The 23,413-nt window shown below is 34.9% G+C and overlaps 2 protein-coding genes across 2 annotated transcripts; both read left to right on the top strand.

Annotated features, from left to right (window-relative positions):
* Positions 1–7,886: 7,886 nt before the first annotated feature.
* Positions 7,887–15,305, top strand: LOC122015956 (protoporphyrinogen oxidase, chloroplastic-like). Its single transcript, XM_042573065.1, has 9 exons — positions 7,887–8,361; positions 10,908–11,093; positions 11,180–11,264; positions 11,795–11,942; positions 12,030–12,110; positions 13,404–13,575; positions 14,214–14,373; positions 14,501–14,604; positions 14,817–15,305. The coding sequence occupies exons 1-9, from the start codon at positions 7,993–7,995 to the stop codon at positions 15,114–15,116; spliced, it is 1,605 nt and encodes a 534-aa protein (XP_042428999.1). The 5' UTR covers positions 7,887–7,992; the 3' UTR covers positions 15,117–15,305.
* Positions 15,306–18,038: 2,733 nt separating this feature from the next.
* On the top strand, positions 18,039–18,617 carry LOC122017818 (hydrophobic protein LTI6B-like). The gene is made up of 2 exons (XM_042575522.1): positions 18,039–18,220; positions 18,313–18,617. Exons 1-2 carry the CDS (start codon positions 18,131–18,133, stop codon positions 18,394–18,396), a joined length of 174 nt encoding a protein of 57 aa, XP_042431456.1. The 5' UTR covers positions 18,039–18,130; the 3' UTR covers positions 18,397–18,617.
* The last annotated feature ends 4,796 nt before the right edge of the window (positions 18,618–23,413 follow it).

Here is a 23,413-nt window from a genome sequence, read left to right as displayed (position 1 = left end):
ACCCTGTTTTATCTTGCCTTGCTCTCTTTATGTCATTGCTGAGCTCACCGAAATTAGTCGAGATTGCTAACAAAGAAGGTGAAGCTCTCCTCTTTTGCTTCTTCCTCTCTATCTTCTCGTCTCTGTTTTTCTCAAAAGCAATGATCTTCCAACCCTTCACAAGCAACTCTTTTTTCTCTTTGTCCAACCATAATAACAATAAGAGGAGTAAGTTGTTCATTTCTTCTTTCATGTTTCATTAATTGAAGGAGAGTTATAAAGTATAAACTTTTTTTCTAGTTAGGATAGTTATTCAGATCAAAATAGAGGTATCATATGTAGAAATACTAAATATTATGAGGAAATGAGATCACAAATGATTCTTTGACTTTGAGTTATAAATAAGTTTTGGGGATCGACAGATCATTATTTCAGCTAGAACCAAAGGTTAAGATCAATTTTTTTTAAAATTTAAGTTCATTTTCAGTTCCTTAAATTTAAAATTCAGACTTTTAAATTGTGAAAATCAACCTACACTAATGTTTAGAATTTTTGGAAAAAAAATGTACCTTATATATTTTTAAGTATTTTCTAATTTTTATAGTTAAATAATTCAATTTTGTATTGTATTATTTTTTTAAATTTATTGAATTGACTCCTTTGATTGAAAATCTTGACTATACCACTAGTCAGCATTATCGTCAAAGTCCTTCAAAGCTAGCCAAGGTTTTCAACAAAGAGGAGAACGTTCTCCTTCCTTCCTTTTTCTATCTTAATAGTTTTTTGTTTCATTTTTTCTTCCTTGTTGCAACAAACAACAACAAATATTGTTGCTTGTTTTTGTTTGTCACAACCGGCATTACTAATTGCACCATCTTCTGCCACCCACTGTCGGAGCGCCAATTCGCCAAATGCGAGAGATGATAACTCATTCAAAGAGAAAGGGGAATCATAGTTTTCTTTATTTTTGAATCTTTTGGTATTCTCATTCAAAGAGATTGTCATAGGTACAACAATCAATTTAGGATAAAAATTGATAAATAAGTATTTATTGATATTGAAAATAATTAGTTAATTTGGATTAATTATGAATCGTTGTATATGTTAGATTTACAAGTTGTAACTGATGAGAATTTTAAGTATTTGATTTAGTTCAATTTTTTATTCATATATCGCACTAATATTGTTTATTAGTGGGTTTATTATTGTAGATTTTGAAAATGTGTCACTTTGAGATAAAATTTGATAACCTTAAAATTATTTTGCATATTGAGAAAATAATTGTGATTATTTGAGTTGTTATTAATATTAGACGATGATGTTTATAAATTTTTAAGTTTGGATTTATAGTTAAAAAAATTATTATTGTAAATTTTGGACGACAGTTAATCTTAAAAGAGATATAACAGAATTATCCAAATTGACCGGATCAAATTATCAAATCAAATCATATTAGTATTTGGATTATTCTAATAATTCTGTTATAATTATTCTCAGAATCAAGTACTTTTGAACATTATATATTGTATTGTCCTTAGGACAAATATCAATGAACAATAGATTTTATTATTCTCATCTTATTCCTTCCTCTCTCCCTATTCTTCTTCTTACATGGTATCAGAGTCATCTCTCTCTCTTTTTTATCTTCCCTCAATTTCTTGAGGCGGAGATCGTATAAACGGCGAATTTTAAATTTTTCCCTCAAGCCTCTTATTTTCTCCTACGTGTTTTAATTTTCTTATTCTTCTCTATTTTTCAGAACAAACGAAAAATACTTATTTTCTTCCGCTGCCAACCCCTTTGCTTCTCTTTCCTCTTCCTTAATCTCTATTTTTTTTTCCACTACCACCGAACAAGTTATTTTTTACTTTAGATGTCAAATACTCGACGACATCAAAGAGGACAAAAGCAAAGTCCAGACCGATGTCAAATTTGTGACATCGTTGGTCATACTAGAAATATATGCCCTAAAAGACTTGATTGGTCTAGGGTAAAATGTCAAATTTGTCTTGGAATTGGACATTTTAGTATTCAATGTCCTAGTCCATTTGATTCAAATTTCATTGGTGGTCCTAGAGCCTCAAGACAACCATCTATTTCACAAGTATATCCTAAAGTTCTTTCGTCTGTGCCTACTTGTGGTAAAAACCTAGAGTTCTCATCTACTGATTGGTATATTGACACTGGAGCAACTCATCATGTCACATCAGATTATAATATCCTTACAGACGTAATGCCATATTATGGCTCAGATACGGTGCAAGTAGGCGATGGTTCAGGTTTGCAAATTGCTAATCTTGGAAACACATATATTCATTTATCTAATCGAACTTTTCACATGCGTAATGTCTTTCATGTTCCATCTATCACTAAAAATTTACTTTCTACACGCCAGTTTTGTCTTGATAACAATGTCATTTTTGAATTTCATCATAATCATTATCTTATAAAGGATAGAGGAACAAATGCTATTGTGTTTTATGGGAGAATCAAAAATGGCCTCTATTGTCTTTAGAGTTCTTCAATCAAAGCTTTTGTTGGTGAACGCACAAATAAACCAGCTTGGCATGCTCGACTTGGTCATCCTTCCCTTCGTATTGTTCAGTCAATCATCAATAGGTATGGTTTACCTACTTCTATTACCTCCTCTCTATCTTATTCATGTAGGGCCTGCATGGAATCTAAAAGTCATAAGTTACTTTTCTCTTTATCTGATCATGTTTCTAATTTTCCACTTGAAATAATCCATTCTGATGTTTGGGGCCCTGCACCTATTTTGTCTAATCAAGGTTTCCAATATTATGTTACATTCATTGATCATTTTAGTAAATATACTTGGCTTTATCCTATGAGAAGGAAATCTGATTTATTTGATATATTTTGTAATTTTCAAATTCAAGTTGAACGATCTTTTAATCGTAAAATACTCTCTTTTCATTCTGATTGGGGAGGCGAATATCAAGCTCTCCATCGTCATTTTGTCTCTTGTGGAATTGTTCATCGAGTTTCTTGTCCTCACACTCCAGAGCAAAATGGCTCTGCTGAGAGAAAGCATAGACATATAATTGAAACTGCCTTAGCTCTTCTTCATCATGCATCAGTTCCGCGCAAATTTTGGGATGAAGCTGTTAGCACTGCAGTATATCTCATAAATCGACTTCCTACACCATTGCTCAATCATAAATGTCCTTTTGAAAAACTTTATAATCAAACCCCTGATTACACTTTCCTTCGAATTTTTGGTTGCGCATGTTATCCATGGTTACGCTCCTATTCTAAACACAAACTTGACTCTCGTTCACTACAATGTATTTTTCTTGGTTATAGCAATTTGCACCATGGTTATCGTTGCTTGCATATATCAACAGGACGAATTTATATTTCACGACATGTTACTTTTGATGAGTCTTTATTCCCTTTTTCGGTAGCTTCTTCAATCTCTCCTCTAGATACAAGTGGCACCTTCTTAATGCCACCTAATATTATCAGAAGTGATGGAATTCTAGGTCCTGCTCCGGAGCTCTCTAATAACTCTCTTATACCATCAGAATCACCTCCGGTTGCTGCTCCAATCTTAGAAGTCTCGCCGATCGAAGATAATATGCTCTCTGGTTCCTCGGATATTGCAAGTCCATCATCTACATCACCATATCAGCCTACTTCCTCGTCGTCATCAACAAGTGATTCAGATGATAATGCTCCTCGTCGCATGCTTCCCATTAGTGATATTTGTGAGCGTTGCCCACCAAATGCAACTCGATATCCCCTTCCACGAGCTTTAGTGGTTTCTTCCAAATCTATTGAACCAACCTGTTTTACACAAGCAAACAAGGATCCAAACTGACGTAGTGCAATGGCTACAGAATTTGATGCACTTCTTCGCAATGGAACATGGACTCTAGTTCCGCGCACTCCCTCAATGAATGTTGTGGGCTCTAAATGGGTATTCCGTCTTAAGCATCGATCTGATGGTTCTCTTGAAAGATACAAAGCTCGACTTGTAGCTAAAGGATTTAGTCAACAGCCAGGTATTGACTTTAATGACACTTTCAGCCCAGTCATCAAAATTACATCTGTCAGACTATTATTATCAATAGCTGTTAGTTCTAATTGGCTTGTACGACAATTGGATATTTCAAATGCATTTCTCCATGGTCATCTTGAGGAAACTATATTTATGGAGCAACCACCTGGTTTCATTCATCCACAATTTCCATCTCATGTTTGCCAACTCAAGAAATCCTTATATGGTCTTCGACAAGCTCCTCGTGCATGGTTTCATCGACTATCTAATTGGTTACAAGCTCAAGGATTTTCTAGATCAAAGACTGACTCGTCTCTATTTCACAAATATAATGATGAAAATATGATATTTTTTTCTTATTTATGTGGATGACATTCTGATAACCGGCAATGATCACAAGGGTATTACAACTTTATTAAGTCTTCTCAATCAAGAATTCCCTACTAGAGATTTGGGTATTGCTCGTTTTTTTCTTGGTATTGAGCTTATTCCACATGAGGATGGCTATCTTCTCTCTCAGAGCAAATACATTACTGGACTTCTTCAAAAAGCCAAAATGGATGGAGCACGTCCGGTCTCTACGCCAATTGCTATAAACAACTCTCCAACTTCATCCTCTCCTGCTCTATCTGATCCACAAATTTATCGAAGTATTGTTGGGGCCTTACAATATGTCACTATCACACGTCCTGATATTACTTTTGCGGTAAATCGTGCTTGCCAATTCATGCATGCTCCAACCGAACAAAATTGGGATAATGTAAAAAGAATACTTCGCTATCTCAAAGGCACTATTTTACATGGTCTTCTTTTATATCGTCAATCATCTCGAGATTTACATGCATATAGTGATGCGGATTGGGCAAGTTCTCCTGAAGATAGACGCTCTACTAGTGGATATGCAATATTTCTTGGACGAAATCTTATCTCATGGAATTCGAAAAAGCAACCTACGGTATCTCGTTCAAGCACTGAGGCAGAATATAAAGCTATAGCAAATACAACGTCAGAAATTATTTGGCTTCAATCACTTCTCTCTGAACTTCATTTTGCATCAAATATTGCACCAAAAATTTGGTGCGACAATATTGGAGCAACATATCTTAGAGCAAATCCAATCTTTCATGCTTGTACAAAACATGTGGAAATTGATTTTCATTTTGTTCGTGAACGTGTGGCAACTCAGCAGTTATCCGTCTCTTATATTTCTGCTGAAGATCAAATCGCTGACATATTTACTAAGCCACTATCCAGACAACATTTCAACAAGTTAGCAAGCAAACTCAACGTCAAAGATCTCCCGCTGAGTTTGTCGGGGGGTAAAAGAGATATAACAGAATTATCCAAATTGACCGGATCAAATTACCAAATCAAATCATATTAGTATTTGGATTATTCTAATAATTCTGTTATAATTATTCTCAGAATTATTTTTAGAATAATTCTGATATTTATTAATTAGTTATTTGACCAAGTACTTTTGAACATTATATATTGTATTATCCTTAGGACAAATATCAATGAACAATAGATTTTATTATTCTCATCTTATTTCTTCCTCTCTTTCTATTCTTCTTCTTACAAATCTCATATGATTTTGAATCCTAACCCTATGTGAATTTCTTGTCAGAATTTTAATTTTGATTGAGATTTAAGGTTTATCGAAGATATCTTTGGTAAATTCCTTCTTTTACCTACGAATGTGTGAGAAATTAGGAAGAAAATTCAATCGCAGAGTTTGGATTGCTGGTCTTTGAAGGAAAAAGTGGTTTTTTTTGAAGGATAAGCTGGAAGCTTTCTAGTCTTCTATGCCATGCTCAACCTCACCGAACCATCTTCTTCTATAAGCTTAGCCTCTTCCTACATCTTCAATGGCTCAACCACCAAGGGCATAAAGACTTCACTATCATCAATCTCCCCTTCTCCTCATTTACTTTTATCCTTTGGCTTTCCGTTCTCCTTCCCTAGGGATATATTTCTACAATAAATTTCTTTCCCTTCTTAATCCACCTCTTTAAATAAACAAAACATTAATGGAAGGCTCGTAAACATCAATGCATGCATGCCCTATGACACGAGGCAAGATCTCTTGGATCACTTTTTATGGTCCAAGGAATGTGTTACTCATATTTGTGGTCGGATCGCGGTCGCGATCCGGCTGCAAATGGTTGAAATCCTTTCCTGAGTTCATCATCCCTATCAGGTTATAGTTTTTGTTCAGACCAGGTGGCCGAAGGCCGCCCGGAGGACACTCTCGCTCGGCACCTAGTAACCTGGTCACTTATCTACCACCGGAAGCCTTCGGACGGCCTCCGATCGCCTGTTCCGAACAAAAATTATAACCTGATAGGGACGATGAACCCAGGAAGAAATCATAATCATTTACGACCGGATCACGAACGTGATCCAACTATAAATACGAATGACACATCTCCTATTCCTATCACACTACCTTTTTCTCTTAAAAGAGGGCAAAGGCTTTGACAAGAAATGGCAACCGCCACTTAAATGATAATGATGCTCTATTAAAGTAATGAGAGCCAACTTAATTATTTAATCTCCGAATGAATAATTATTATATCAATAATCAATTATTTTGCATTTAGATCGTGGAATTATAATAAGATAAAAGGGTGAGGGAAGAAGAAAAAAATGATTAACTTTTGATTTTAGGGAAATATTTTTATTTGTATGGACAGTCAATTACCAAAAGAAAAAAAATATGATAAATATAAGCAATAGGAATGTGAAGAGGCAACAAGTTTAAAATGAATTAATTTACTAAAAAATTGTTTAAGTTTTATTTTTTTATAATTTAGAAATTCTAATTTTACCTCATTAATTTTGAAAATAATCCATCTTTCTCTCCGTTAAATTTAAAATATAATCTATACACGCCAACCTTAAATTTCCGTTTTTGTTTGGATTTGTTTCAAGTTTGACTCGAGGTTAATGATTTAGATGTTATAAAATTTTCAATTTAAATTTATTTGGTTATTTAAAATTTTTATATTCTCAAACTTAATAGATTTACATTAAAACTTATTTATTGATTATGAGAATTTTTCTATTATTTATAAGTTAAACTTTATTGATGTGCTGTTCATAATTTTTATTAACTAATAAACAAATAATAATTTACTTATTTATTTTAAAAAATAAATTTATTTATTTAAATAAATATAAATAAACTTTTATCAAACTCAATACCATTTGGTTCATTTATTATCAGGCAGGCAAAACCTCTGGGATATATGCAAATGACGATTGCACTAGGACAAATATTCCTCATTTGCTCTAAGTGTGGGGCTATTATACAAGAGCACAAATTTTTTGGACCATTTTTTTTTATCCAGAGGATGTGCCACTCACATTTGCGGCCGTATCATGGCCATGATCTGGTCACAAATTGTTGTGATCCCTTCTTGGGTTCATCGTCTCCATCAAGTTATAGTTTTTGTTCAAAGCGAGCGGTCGAAGATCACCCGAAAGCCTTCGGTGGTGGATAAGTAGTCAGATTATTGGGCGTCGAGCGAGAATGATCTCCAGTCGTCTGCTCCAAACAAAAACTAAAATATGATGGGGACAAAGAACCCAAGAAGGGATCACAACTATTTACGATCGGATCACGCCCGTAATCTAACTATAAATACGAATAGTGTATCCTCTTGATCATAAAAAGTAGTCCAGGAGATCCTGTCTCATTATAGAGAGGTTGCTAAGATGATATAGCTAAGGTGGTGGCATGTATGGTTAAAACTATAATTGGGATGGTTTATGGGCTTTTACTGGACCAATAGTTGAGCTTAAGTTAATGTGAAATATGGGCCCATATTCTGAGCTCAATTATAGCCCACTAACCTTGCCGATAAAGAACGAGTAAATGTCGCGGTCGTTTCGGATGACGTAGAAGAAGAGACGACGAAACGAGCCCGAACGAAATCCCAAAACCCAATCGCTGCGCTCCTTCGTCATCTCGTCGAATCCCGATGGCCGCCGCCGTTTCCATCGTGTCCTTCTCCGCCGGGCCGCCTACCGCCGTCGATGGCCTCCGGGTGAAGGACGCCCCCCGGCGAGTTCGATGCAACGTGGCGAGCAACCCCGCCGTCCGGGACGCGGGTGGCGAGGCTGCGGCGGGGCGAGTCTCGGCGGACTGTGTCGTGGTCGGTGGAGGAATCAGCGGACTCTGCACGGCGCAGGCACTCTCAACGAAGCATGCCGAGGCAGCGCTGGATGTCCTGGTGACGGAGGCGAAGGACCGGGTTGGCGGCAACATCACCACAGTTGAGAGGGATGGCTACCTTTGGGAGGAGGGTCCTAACAGCTTCCAGCCTTCCGATCCCGTACTCTCCATGGCGGTACATTCTTATCTTCATTTTGGATTTTTTTTTTTTTTAAAACTACTCGGTTCCGTTTTCAACAGAGGTCTTTGAAAAATGGGATCGGTATTATGTTGTTCGTTTGACAATGTCAAAATTGATGGACCTGTTTATTTTTGGGAATTGATGGATAGAGCAATAATTTAAACTTACTTTGAGAGTACAGCAAAGTTCCGTTGGAAGGCAACAATTTTACCTTAATTAAGCACACGTTTTTGGTAGGATGGATGATTATATGAAGGATGGATGGGTATTCATTTATGGTTCACCTGTTCTTTTGGATGGACAAATGAATGAAACTATCCATTCTTTCACCTGTTCTGTTGGAAGGATAAGTTGAAAGATGGATACTTAAATTTGAAGAGAAAGATAATAATAGCCTTTTTCTCTAACTTCTATTCTCTCCTCTCTCATTCCATCTGACTAAATTTCATACAATAATTCATAACTGCCAATTCATAAAATGAGCAATTGTAGTTAATCAACTTTAGCTTTTCCTTCACAAGATATTTGCAATGATAATTAATTAATGCAATTTATCTTATATTGATTGCCTTGAACGGTAAGGTGATGCTGGTCATTATAAGTAATTTGACTAGATATTTGCTAAATATTTGGGTTCATCCTTTTACTCATCCATCCATCCTTCACCTTATTTGCCCAAATGAGGCTACCATAAGTTTTTTTTTGCTCAAATGGCTTCATGTAGAATGTTGTTCAATATCCATAGAACATTATAAAACAACTTTTTTGAGAGGTCAGAGATTGTTATAAGTTTGTTCACACAGTCCTACATTGCAGCTACCTTAATCATTCTACAATGCTAGGCATTTTATATGGTGATTCTTTTATGCTATAAAACTCCGCCCATGATGACCAGTCATGGCCGGTCCCAAGCCCGGATAAAGGAGGAGGGTTGCGTTAGGTTGCCAGCCAGCGTCAAACTATGGCAAAATTTCATGAATGAATCCATTCTTTTATGCTATAACAAATTGTGACATTGTATACTGAAATTATAGCTACCCTGTTTTCATACTTCTTCATGGTAGTTGATATCTTATACAAAATGTGTAATAGGATTGTGCTAATGCTGCAAAACATTCTGAGGCTATAATTCCTGGTGGAGTCTTGCTGATACAATTATGTCATAACTTCATTTAAATACAAGCTGGTATTGATAGGGGAATGTTTTGATATATATGAAAACTTTTCTTCATGAAATTGTTGCTTTACTGTCATCAATGCCAGAATGACACAAATCACATATTTTCCAATCCTCATTCATTGTTTATGGTTTGGTTCACTTGGCTGCATAAGGTATTCAATTTCCTCATCGTCAAACACTTAACTAGATCACACAGCCCTCCATAGAGGAATGAGCCTCTGATGAATCCATGAGTGGATCATATTTTCAATATCTCATCCATGTGGTCAGGTTAAATGACCTAATACTGTATCCCCATGGCAATGTAGAAGTTGTACTTGTTGTTATATGGATCAAGCTAGTTTAGTTTTATGGTCCAAAAATTTGCTAGCAATCATACTTTGTTTTGCACCCTCATAGATGCAATACATACTCTTATCTTCTGATGCATAAAATGCTTGGTTACCTGATTTCTCTCTTTTTTTTTAATCTAAAAAATGCACTGTTGATTTTCTTTATTGGGCTTGCCACAAAATTTGATCATCTAGGCACCACATATACCGTGGATTCTTGAATTTCTCATCTAGTTTCTTTGCCTTTAATTTAGTCTGTTAGCATCATTATCTTGAAACATGCTATTGGTTTGAACTAGGGTCTTCAGGCATGGATTTAATTATAATACTTTTAATAAAAAAATACTAGAGTAAATATTTGTTTGCAGGACATTTCATTTAATGCTAATGCTTGCCTAGTCTGCCTGTTCATGCACGAGCAACCTTTCTACCTTGTTGTTATCTTGGTTTACATTGTATTGTTTCTTTTGATGCTGTGTAATACTTGTCAGCAATTGGGTTTCTTTTTTTACTTGATCGGAAGAAATCTGTACCATGTATCATTGTCAGGGCTCAAGACTTTCCTTTACATTTTATATACTTTATTTGTCTTCATTTTTCACTCGTATGCATGCGTTGCAATTTTTGCATGTCATTGTCTCATTAAGTTCTGTTCATTTACCATGTGGTTCTTTTATTGTATCCTTTATGCATGACATTTACTATGTGTTGTGCTATTTGATTCCATTTTCTCTCCTGGTCTTTGGTTCGTAGTGCTATCTGTTTAAACAAATAACAATAGTCACACTGAAACAGAAACTGATTATTTTTCTTTGGTTTCTTTCATATATTGCCTTATTTAATTTTCTCAAATATGTTATGCTTTGCAATAAGACATCTATCTACCTTGTGCCTTGCACAAAAAAAGTGCAACCTATCCTCCTTGTTAAAGTTGAATGCCATGCCTTTGCTTTATATAAAACTTATTTTTTGGACTTTTAACTGCCCCTTCATTCCTTATTATTTAAGATATAATATTGTTATTGTAGGTAGATAGTGGTTTGAAGGAAGAGCTTGTATTTGGAGATCCGAATGCTCCACGATTTGTTTTGTGGGATGGGAAATTGAGGCCAGTGCCATCCAAACTAACTGACATGCCTGTATTTGACTTGATGAGCATTGGTGGTAAGCTGAGAGCTGGATTTGGTGCTATTGGAATTCGTCCTTCCCCACCAGTTTGTCCTCTTGATCAACATTCTTTTTATAATTTGAATTTCTATTCTTTTATTTCCTCATATATAATGTTTGGCAAAGGTTTCAGGGACATGAGGAGTCAGTTGAAGAATTTGTGCGCCGAAATCTTGGAGATGAGGTGTTTGAGCGTCTGATAGAGCCATTCTGCTCAGGTCAATATTTTATTTTTCTTTTGATTGTATATTTGTATAGCTAAATGGACCAGATTTTCTTTTCAGTTTAATTTTGTGAATGAATCAGTTTTTTGTTAGTTCTGGAGAAAGTTCTTAGGCTCATTTCCCCATAGCCTCGCCCATTTTTTGTAGCCTTTTCTCAGAATGTGTTTCCATTGGATTGATGTATGCCTACTTCAAAGGCAGTTTGGGTTGTGTTTATATGTTAATCTCCACTAAATACATTTTCACGGTGTCATGGTTAAGGATCCATATTTTGTAGCCTTATTATTGCTGTTTGGAGTTTCCATATGGATATGATTTATTGTTCATTTTTGAAGAAAAAACAAATTCTTATACCTTTGATCTTGTTTTCTAGAGTGTCCACAACATGGACAATTATTCTCATGGATCAGAAGAATGTTCATTGCAATGATGGTTATGCTTCAATTATCTGTATATTTATCCTCAGTACGGCAATAATCCCTACAGCTTGCTTCTTAATTTGACACAGACTGCATTGTGCACAGGTGTATATGCTGGCGATCCAGCAAAGCTTAGCATGAAGGCAGCATTTGGAAAGGTTTGGAAATTGGAACAGAATGGTGGAAGCATAATCGGTGGTACTATAAAAGCAATTCAAGAGAGGAACAAAATCCCCAAGCAACCTAGAGATCCGTAAGTTACAGATTTTAAAAAGCAGTCTTAGTCTATACAGTAATGCTGGGTGCATAACTGTCCTGTTAAATACTTGCTAAGCTGCAGGAATTTGCCCAAGCCCAAGGGACAAACTGTTGCATCTTTTAGAAAAGGACTTGCGTCACTTCCTAATGCAATTTATTCAAGGTAAACATGTGTTGTTGAAATATGTTGATTTTTTTATTATTGAAAATGTTTTGAATTATGGGCGAGTTGACCTAAACTAGGTTGGCAACAAGTATAAGCTAACCTTATAATCATTCAATCACATTGTGATTTTAAGTTGTAAGTTGTTTTTCACAAATTGCAGCTTGTTCTGACTTGTGCTCTAGGGCATTTTTTGAAAAAATATTTTTTGAAAATTCTCAAATTTTGTAATTATTCTAGATAGACAATTATTTCACAAGTTTCTCTATCAAAGTTTTTAATTCGTTCTGAAAAATTATGCAAACATCTAAAATTAATTTTTGAAGATTTCTAGAATTTAAACATTTTCAAAATTGAAAGACAAAGTTAAAGTCTCTTCCCTTAGGACCCTATATTCTTTTTTCCTATATGGACCAACCATCTTGAATTAAAATTTACCAAGTTACTTTTGACAATTTCAAAATATTCTAGCTAAGGTCTCTTTCAAGTCAAATCTAAGTCAATTCAAATTTCTCCAAATCATATTCTCCTTCCAGAGCCATTCAATACTTTTCAAACTTCAAATCTCTCCAAGTCAAATACAAATTTTTAGATTTTTTCTATACTAAATTCAGACAACTTCAAGCCAAGCTTTCAAATACTTTCAACCTTCTAAGCATTTCTTAATGGTTTCTCTTAACTTTCACTGCAAAGATTGAATATATAAGCATGTCTTGATGGTTTTTGCCCATGATCACTCAAGTTTTTGGGATGATCATTTAATGGTGCTTATTTAAGTCTCGTACATCTAAACATGTCTTGATGACTCAAATCTCAAACCTTTAAGCAAGTCTTGATAAATCTCTATCTATGTTCACTCATATCTTGAGTTTTTGTGGATGGTCCTTTGGCTTTCACTAGTGCTCATTTACACAACCTCTATCTTGAGTCTTTGGAACGGTTATTCAAGCCCCATAAAAGGGACAGGTATATTTGTGAATGAAAGTTTTCCTAGCTTTGCTCACTCTATTTTTTTAAGAGAAGAGATAAATTTTGTCTCACTATATGCATATTGTCTATTATGTATATTTTTGTATCTTGAGTTCTTCTAGCCCTAACTTTTAAATGCTGAAAAAAAACGACAGTATCTTTCAACCCTTGTTGATTTTTGCCAATATGCACCTAGAATCCTTGTTACCTTTATCATCTTTCAATTTTAACATCTATATATGTAAATTTGTTACATATTTCTGTGATCTTCTTTCCAATGATTAATATGTAACCTTAGTTGCTCTGGTGATGCCAAAAATTCAGGTTGGGTAACAAGGTCAAGTTATCATGGAAGCTCACGAGCATTAGAAAGCTGGATAATCAAGGGTATATCTTGATGTATGAAACACCAGAAGGATTAAAATCGGTGGAGACTAAAAGTGTTATCCTAACCATTCCATCATATGTTGCTAGCGACCTCCTTCGTCCTCTTTCAGTATGTCAAAATCTCTCTTGCTGAAGTGTATTTCAAGTTCCAGTTAAAGTGCACTGATATTCACTGTTTGGATAAAAGTTTTTTTTTCTCCTTTAACAGTGATTAAGAAATATAATCAATGGACAATCATTTTGTTTTAAAATGTAATTGTGGAAGGCATCTTGTCAATTCCTGTTAGACTTGTTGTGCCATGTTTGTGTCTATATGTCAAATTGACGGATTAAATGAATACAAAATGTCAAAATGTCACATTCCTTTTTCAGCTTCAAGCTGCATTTTAAAAAAATCTTTTAATTGTTGCATGTAGTTTTGCTTTTCTAATATGTAATTTTGCTTTTTCATAAGGACACAATATAAGCTGTATAGCTACAAAGTTAATAATATATACGGGTAGGATTTTTTGATCCTTTTTCTTTACAAGGTGTTCTTTCTAATTGGTTGAACAAAAAATTGTGGCAAATTATCTCTTGTGGTAGAAACAATTGGATATTGGGATAAGGATACATCTAATTAGAAACTTCAAAACATGGTTTAGGGTATTTGTATTTTCTGATTGCAATCATTACTTGTATGTTTCCCTTTTTTGTCACACCATTTTGTTTGTAAACATTTTTGTTTTAATCTGTGATTACCTTCAGAATGATGCAGCTGAGGCTCTCTCGAAGTTCTATTATCCACCAGTTGCAGCAGTTTCTGTTTCATATCCTAAGGAAGCAATTAGAAAGGAATGTCTGATAGATGGTGAGCTTAGGGGTTTTGGTCAGTTGCATCCTCGTAGCCAAGGTGTCGAGACATTAGGTACAATTTCTCTTCTTACAAAAGGTTTCAATGTCTTGCAAGCCAATAGATAATCAATCCATGAACCCTACTCACTGTTTAAATTTATTCTTTTTAGTACTTACACTTCTGGCTGCTTTCCTCTCAGGAACCATATATAGCTCTTCACTTTTTCCTAATCGCGCTCCACCTGGAAGAGTGTTGCTTCTCAACTACATAGGAGGTGCTACAAATACTGGAATTGTATCGAAGGTACCGCCTCAATCTACTGTTGTCACTTGTAGGGATTCATACTATTCATATGTAAATAGTAGTTAATGTGCGCCTAATTGGAACTTTCGAAGTAATACATTCACGATAGACTATCAATCTGTATTGTCCTTGTATGATTGTTAGCTTTGGTTATAATGGATTGGACATGATGATTTTAGCTTGGATTCTAAATAATTTTTCATTAAACATAGGCGGAGAGCGAGCTGGTTGAAGCAGTTGACCGTGACCTCAGGAAAATCTTGATAAGCCCGAATGCCCCAGACCCAGTAGCAGTGGGCGTAAGAGTATGGCCGAAGGCCATACCGCAGTTCTTGGTCGGCCATCTGGACGGTCTTGAAGCTGCCAAGACAGCCCTCAGTCAGGGCGGATTTGATGGTTTGTTTCTCGGAGGCAACTATGTAGCAGGCGTTGCCTTGGGTCGATGCATCGAGGGAGCATACGAGAGTGCCTCCCAGGTAGCAGGTTTCTTGTCCAAGTATGCCTACAACTGAAAGGCCAGAGTCAGCTGTTCTTGTCAGGCGATGGCAATGTGTTTCCTAGTCTTATCGTTTCTGCATCATTACTGATATATAAATTTTGTTTTTGTCATTTATGATCATTTTCCCTCGTTTGTTTGAATGTCGATTTCTAACTGAGCCATCTAGTGCTATAAATCTAGTGGGATAAAAGTTTGTGGTTGTTGTTTGAATGTCAATTTATTATAATGTCACTTGATATGACACCGGAATAAGATTTAGGAAAATTTGTAAATACTTGTACACAAGTATTCCTTATACCTACTGTTTCACATAGCCCATACTAATTTATTTTTAAAATTCAGATATTTAGTTCAATTGATCCGGTAAATCAAGAATGAAGATTTTATTAATGGAAAATTTGCAGTTAAGATTTAAATTTTTTATTAAGATATAATTGTTGCACTATAGACTTGGAGCCGTATAATCAATTATAAATTTTTTATTAAGACCTAATTATTGCACCATAGATTTGGAGTCATATAATCAATTCTATTGTTATTCATTAGTTTTATTATACTAGGTAAAAACTAATTACTTAATCTATTTGGTTGCTCTGAATTATTTAGGATTTAGACATAAGGCGGGTTTAATTAGGTTTAGACTCGACCTTTTTAATATTACTTTTAAAAATTAATAAAAAAATCTAAAAATACAATTAAAGATGGCATTTTTCCTAAATCCATAGGGACTGAAATGGATGCAATAAGAGCTCTATACATCTATTAATGGGTTTCAATCGGAACTCATTGATAGATCTCGAGAGTTCCAATTACACCAATTTCAATTCTTTTGGATTTCTGGGGTTACAAGGAGTTTAAATATGATATTTATTGTTTATTTTAACTTTTCGTAGGTATTAAAATATAATAAGGAAGAATTACCAAAATTCTTTACGTTGGGTCTGATATAATTCCATATCAGACCCACGTTAGGCCTGATATCATATATATCAGGTCCAATGTGGAGAATTTTTGTAATTATTCCTTATTATATTTTAGCACTTCCTATAAGTCAAAATAAACAATGGATGATATATTTGGGTCGAAATTTATTGATGGACCTAGAAAACTCTGATTGTACCCATTTCAATTCCTATGGATTTTTGAAATTGCAAGGAGTTCAAATATATTATCCATTATTTATTTCTTCTTCTCTAAAAATATTTAAATATTATAAAAAAATTTATTAAATTTTATAAAATGTTATTCATACGTTATTCATCCGAGAAGAAAAGAGAGAAAAAAAAATAAACGGAAAATTGTATGAATAAGAGGGAAAAAGGAAAAGGGAGAAAAAATAATTAAAATATTTATATATATATAAAATTAAATTTATCAAAAGGATATTCACTCTTTTGATAAATACTAAAATGACATTGTCTTTTATCAATTTAAAAACTAACTTATCAATTTAAAAACTTAAAATATCTGCAGTGGGAGGTTTATAGTATATAATTTATGTTATAAATCTCTCAATATAAATCTTTCTCTATTATATAGGTGGGGTTTATAATTTTTTTTTATAAATCTGTATCAAAAAACAGATGATAGAGGATAGAGAATTTTTTTTAAAAGAAGTGGAGTTTATAAAAGAGAAAAATTGTATGATAATAAAAAATAAATTTTATAAAAATAAAACTTTTAATTTTTGATATGATAATAATATGATAAAATATAAATTTCTTTAAGAAATTAAAGACTACGGATATCCTTAGATGTATTATTTCACTAACGCCCGGGGCAAATAGAGCTTGTACGTATGCTAGGCTGTCGAGTCATGGATCCAGCTGTCTCTTTCCACCAAAATAAAGCAAGAGATCCACAAAATCATGCACCACTGTTGCCTTCTCTGAGTGATTAAACAAAACGATCACGTCCAGGATGTCATCACCGACCTAGGGCGGCTCAAGGGCTCAGGCTCCTGCAAGTAGTCAACTTCTACTCCATGTTCTTGCTTCAAGTGGAACCCACCGACAGCGTAGCCCCGTGGGCAGGGCGGTGGCTCTTTCAGATGCCCATATTATTTCCACTTATCCTCCAGCACATTTCCCTTTAGAAACAAACCAGTTGATATATACAATGGGCATCAGTTCTCTACGCCTTTACAGAACCCCCAACGGCTTTCTTTCCCGCATTGAAAAAGCAAAGGAATCTTCTTTTTTTTAAAAAAAAAAAACTTTAAAAGCAAACAAAGGGGTAAAAACTAAATTAATTGAATTTAATTTCTAAATTCAACCCGTTAGTCTCGTTAGATATGATTAATTCAATTTAATCAAAATTTTATTCATCCCTATACATAAGCGCCGCTTAAAGCCGCCCATACAAGAGCACATTGTGTTGGACCGGTCGTGCAATATCGCCCGTGCATGGCTCGTCCATAGCGCTCACAGTGACTAGGTGAGGACGGGAAGATATGGCAGAGAAAGGAACGTCATTTTCTGTCTGTTTAAATGAATAAAAAAATTCTAAAAATGAATCATCTATTATTTTATAATAAATAAATAATAGAAAAATATGAGTAATCCGTCTTCCTTCATAAAATAAATTTTAAAAAAAAACACATTATTTTTTATTAACTTTTAAATTCATACCTCCAAATAGACCCACTCCACCTTCAAAATTCATCGGGCAGCAATGCATATAGCCGTCATCATCTCGGACCACGTGGCGTCCCTCGAGGATGCCATGCGTCCGCAACGGTAATGCTTGAAAACTCTGAAACGGCACATCCGATGGAAGATGTCGGCAATTAGTTCTCCTATTTTTTTTAATATTAAAAAAGCAGAAACAATACTAAATGACGCGGAAGTAAACACGGCTAAGCAAAGCGAGAGCCCTCTCCCCCACGTGATCCGCACGCGCCGCTTCCGTCTATTTATAGCTCGAAGCTTCTGGTCCTCCTCCTCCTCCCATCGGCTCCACTGACTCCACTCCGTCGGTCACTCCCTGCTTTGCTTTGCTCTGTCTCATCTCAGCTCGAGGTCATCAATGGCGGACGAGGGCACGGCAAATTGCATCGATATTATTCTCGCCATCATCCTCCCTCCTCTCGGTGTCTTCCTCAAGTTCGGATGCCAGGTTTACATCTTCCTCCACTCCGCTCTCTTTTTCTCTTTTTAAAAATGAACAAAAGATCAAGATCAAGATCATACTTGTTTTTCAATATTTAGGTGGAGTTCTGGATCTGCCTTCTGTTGACGCTGTTCGGGTACATCCCGGGAATCATCTACGCCGTGTACGCCATCACCAAATAAACAACAACCAGCCCTAAGCTGTACAATACTAGATCTGGCGATCGACGAAACCTTCCGCTTCTGTATGGTTTGCTTGTTTAATTGGAGGTCGTTTTAATTTCCATTGTGATTTATTTCTTGGAAAACTAATTTGATTCTCGATTATATTGTGTTGATGTGTAAGTTAGTGTTGTACGGGATTGAATAAATAAGTTGTTAATTAGTTTGGAGTTGGATCTGCATGAGCTGCGCTTTCCTTCCTCTGTTTCTGGTTTGATTAAGTTAATTGCCCTAAATAGAAGGATCGAAAGGGGGTTCCGAAGAACTTCACAGATCGATTTCCCATTTCGGCGAGTTGCTGTTCGAGGAAGATAAAGAACGGCCGTAGAGGACACTGACAGTAGGCCCTACGGCTCCATTCGCACGCCAGTGACAGTTGTTGCTGAACATGTCGTTATTTGAATTTGGCTTATTTAATAAAAAATATATATTTTTTAAATTTAGCTCGTTTTTCAGAAGTAAAGTTAGGTAGTAGAGAGGTAGGTCCGGTTCAATGGGCTGAATTTGCTGGTAGGGATGTAAATGACTGTTAAGTTCGAGTTTGACTTGTTTAAATTATATTTAAGTTCGGCTTGAATTGATCTCGAGTTCTAGTTTACGAGCATATAAATGTACATGTTATCAAGCGTTTTAAATGAGCTCGAGAATGAGTTCACGAGCTTATAAATGAACATATTAGTAAGTTTACGAGTTGAATATCTTTAAGTTCGAGTTCGAAATTGAACTTGAACTCAGATTAATAAGATAAACGAATGAACTCGAATAAATTTTTTATTAAATAGAGCTCTGAATAGCTGTCCAACTAGTTGATTCATTTACACCTTGTTTGGAAATAATTTAAGTCATGGAATTGAATTGAATTTTATTATGAATTGAATTCCATAAAAAATTGAATTCAATTCTCATGTTTGGAATGAATTGCAACTTAAGTTATGGAATTTTTATGTTTTATCATTTTATCCTTCTCTCTTTTTTCTTTTCTTTTTTTATAAAGAAGAGAGAATGAGGGCACAATGGACATAATATGGAGAATTGAATTTCCTATCTAAATTATACATAAAGGGGTGTGATTTATTTTTACCTTGTTTGATGGAATTGAAATTGAATTTCATATCAATTCTTAGCTACAAAATCATTTCAAAACATGGAATTCAATTCCAATTCTAAAAGGAATTGAATTCCATATCATTCCAAACATGTTGTTATATTTTTATTTTTTTTTTGAACCATTTGGTATATTTATATTCTTATTTTTTTTTTACGAAGGTAAAATTTTATTTTTTTATAATATACAAATAAATAAATAAATATAAAGAGAACTAGCATTTCTATTACAAAGTCTAATATCTATCATTGATCGCCAAAAAATCAATTTCTAAATCTTGACCTTCTTTTTTCTTTCCTTGATTTTAATCGAAGACCCCTTAGCTAGAATGATTAATGCGTAGAAATTTATCACTTGAAAATATGAATTCGAACCTCGAGGTAATTAGAGCGTAATTTTTTGATCCCTATATATCTTGGCTCACGATTACATTCGCCTGTCTGTAAATGAACCGTCAATAATTATTTGATAAATGATTATTTATATTTCTTTAATATCAATAAATGAATAAAGTTGAATTATCAGAGTTTATTTATATTTATTTAATATCAATTAAATAGATAAAGTTGAATAACTCATTAAATAACCACTCCAATTTTTTAATTATTTTTATCTATATAAATTTTATTAATTATAGAAATTTTTTAATAAAATAAATAATAAACAAAATCGAACCAAATGTCACTTCTTCTTCTTTTAGTCTAAATTGGAGTTAATTTAGTTTTAATTTGGTTAAATTATTATTGAATCAAATGTAATCGGATGTTCAATTAATTTAAAATAAATTAGAAAATTAAAAAAAACATAATCTCTCCTTTTTTTTATTTTATTCTTTCTTAACATATACGCAGTCTCGTTAAGTCTCCACGTGTCACTTCTTCTTTTGTTCTTCTCTTTCTTTTTCTGTATTTTTTTCTTCTACAGTCTAGTTATTTTTTTTCTGCTCTTCTCCAATAACAGTTGTTTTTATTCTTCCTTTTATTAAGAGCAATAACCCTCCTTTTCCCCTTTATTTTGTTGTTTTCAACGGACTAATAACAATCCTAGTCCTTTTTCTTCTCCAACAAGTATTTATCTTTTTTATCATCGGAGTTAGTTGAGAATATTGAAAAAACGAGGATCAGATTTCTATTCTCGTTTTTATTTCATTCTAGTTGTTTTGTTGAATAATACAATGTAATGTAATGATTTTTTAATTAAATGTTGGAATTTATCTTCTTTTTTTTTTTTATCGTCGGAGTTAGCTGAGACCATCAAACAAAAGAGGGTAAGATGTACATTCGCTTTTTATTTCATTCTTGTAATTGTTTTGTTTAATAATATAATATAATGTAATGATTTTTTAATTATTTATATAATTAAAAAGGGTAAAGTATTTCCTAGAAGTTATTAAGAAATAATACTTATTTATTTCTTAATTATTAAAAAATATTTATTTGTTTCTTAATAATTAGAGAATAATTATTATTAGGAAATATATATTTATTTTCTTATTTTATATGTTTTCTTATTTTATGTCTTTTTTCCTATTTTTCACTTGTAATGGTATTTATATACCACATATTATCATTAATAAAGTACATGAATTCTATCGTCAACATAGTATCAGAGCGTTAAATTTAACAGCAATCCTTTTTTTTCTTTTCTCTAGAATACTCACCAATTGCCTTCTACAATAGCTACCGCTGACGACATCACTCGTCAATTATCTCTTACAAATACTCTTGATTCACTTTTTGCCCTTGTGGTTCTCAACTTTAACGCTCAGACACCATTGAAACTCACCACCTCCAATTACTCTACCTGACGCTTGCAGTTCACGTCTCTTCTATTCGGATATGACTTACTTGGTTTTGTTGATGGCTCATGTCCTTGCCCTCCGGTGCAAATTGTTAGACCCCGTGATTGTTTTGATGTGATCAATTAAGTTAAGTTAGGTCATGTATTATTTTAATCCTTGTGTTTAAGTGTACAAGAGCTTAGGAGTATAGGAAATCGAGTGGAAGATGCAGCTAGCGAGAAGGATAGCATGGGAAGGGAATCGACGAGCTTGTTGCATCCGAGGGACGAAGTGCTACGAAAGAGTACACCGGTGGACGAGAAGAACGTACACGATGTTCGAGGGATGAGAAGTTGGAACGGAAGCTTGCTCGAGCAGAAGGCCAGGAATTGGGTTCGGGTGAGCCCTATTTCGATTGGCCGCAATCACTCAGGCGAACGGAATAGCGGAAGAGCGAAAGAAGCTAATGAAGATTGCCAAAGGCGCCCTCAACAAGGGTTGAAGGCGCCCGCACCTCCGACACCTTCAGGCGGAAGGCACCCTCTATAAACATGGAGGGCACCCTCCATAAGCATGGAAGGCACCCTCCATGAGTAGGAAGACGCCTTCGGCCAGTCAAAGTAGCCGTTCGCAGTGGATAAAGCTTTATCCACTGCGCATCGCTGGAGGCGCCCTTAAGCTACGGATAAGATTTTTCATGGGCTATAAAAAGACCCCTGAACCTGGAAAATAGACATCAACTCTAATTCTCATTTCCTAGCACATTCCTGAGCTTTTGAAAAGTGTACTAGGCTTCTCCGTCTACACAAATGAGATCTTTTAGCGCTTTTCTTTGCCTTGGATTAGCAACCACCTAGGTTATAACCAAGTAATTCCTTTATATCTTTCTTTATTTATTAGTTGCTTAACATCATTTATATAAGTGTGCTACTAATCTGCGTTGAAGATCAAGGAAGAATTTTATTTTTCTATTTCAGGCAATTCACCCCCCCTCTTGCTAGCCTTGCTACGCCAACAAGTGGTATCAAAGTCCAATTGCCTCAAAAGGACTAACCGTTGACTGAAGCATCAAGATCAAAGATGATGGCTAGACTGACAATCTATCCACCAAAATTAAAAGGAGAATTTGCATCCTGGAAGAAACGAATGGAGGTATTCTTCAAAATCGACTTTGAAATATTGCTAATAATTAAATATGGTTTTGTAGCTCTAAAATCCCCGCAAGGAGAAGAACAAGAAGAATATCAGTGGGCTAAGAAGGAACGAGCAGACTTCGTAGCAAACAGATAAGCCAAGTTCCACCTACTCAGCGTACTTCCACCCCAGGAAGTAAATCAAATCGGAGATTACAACTCAGCAAAGGAACTTTGGGAGAAATTCCTGGAACTGCACGAAGGAACTTCCGAAACAAAGCTTGCGAGACGGGACGTGCTCCGGAATCAACTGACGAACTTTCGGATGAAAGAAGGAGAGTCAGTAGCACAACTACACGGAAGACTCAAGGAGCTAATAATCATCGGATTATCAAACCTCAGAGAAACGGAAACGAGTCGGGACACACAAAGATATGCATTAAATACATTCCCAAGAACACCTGAATGGGCATCTATAGTAGACTCCTACTATATATCCAAGGATTTTGAGGTAAGTACTTTAGAAAGTCTTTTCTTTACTTTCGAATTACATGAATCTCGGTGTACAGAACAAAGAAAATGACTGAGTCGGAAAATTACCCTGAAGGCAAGAACAAACGATTCAAACTCCTAATGGTTTATTCGATATAATAAATTTAAATCACAAAGAAAGAGGGATTACCGAAACAAAAGGAAGATCTGATGCTACAGCTGCAATGAAAAAGGGCACATCAAGGATGACTGCCTAAAATTGAAGAAGAGGGACAAGGAGAAAGATAAGTCTAAAAGATCAACATCTTCTAAACACAAGAATCTGAAGGTCGCATGGGATGAATCATCATCCTCTAATTCCGAGGTCGAAGCTTTCTCCGGACTGCATTTATTGGTCAACCACCAAGTAGAAGATGAAACCAACTCAGAGATGAGCATCGATGAAGGGGGAGAATCAGAAGAAGAAAG

The sequence above is a fragment of the Zingiber officinale genome, chromosome 8B (assembly GCF_018446385.1).
Source record: "Zingiber officinale cultivar Zhangliang chromosome 8B, Zo_v1.1, whole genome shotgun sequence".
NCBI classification, from domain to species: domain Eukaryota; kingdom Viridiplantae; phylum Streptophyta; class Magnoliopsida; order Zingiberales; family Zingiberaceae; genus Zingiber; species Zingiber officinale.
Note: the sequence above shows the minus strand (reverse complement) of the source record. Positions and strands in the feature narration are given on the sequence as shown.

What these genes read in the sequence shown, in the direction of transcription:
- LOC122017818 (XM_042575522.1), top strand. Translation starts at nt 18,131, where the DNA reads ATGGCGGACGAGGGCACGGCAAATTGCATCGATATTATTCTCGCCATC. An exon ending in TCCTCAAGTTCGGATGCCAG is followed by an intron (nt 18,221 to 18,312) that starts GTTTACATCTTC and finishes TTCAATATTTAG; the next exon opens with GTGGAGTTCTGGATCTGCCT.
- LOC122015956 (XM_042573065.1), top strand. Translation starts at nt 7,993, where the DNA reads ATGGCCGCCGCCGTTTCCATCGTGTCCTTCTCCGCCGGGCCGCCTACC. An exon ending in GATAGAGCCATTCTGCTCAG is followed by an intron (nt 11,265 to 11,794) that starts GTCAATATTTTA and finishes CATTGTGCACAG; the next exon opens with GTGTATATGCTGGCGATCCA. An exon ending in CCCAAGCAACCTAGAGATCC is followed by an intron (nt 11,943 to 12,029) that starts GTAAGTTACAGA and finishes GCTAAGCTGCAG; the next exon opens with GAATTTGCCCAAGCCCAAGG.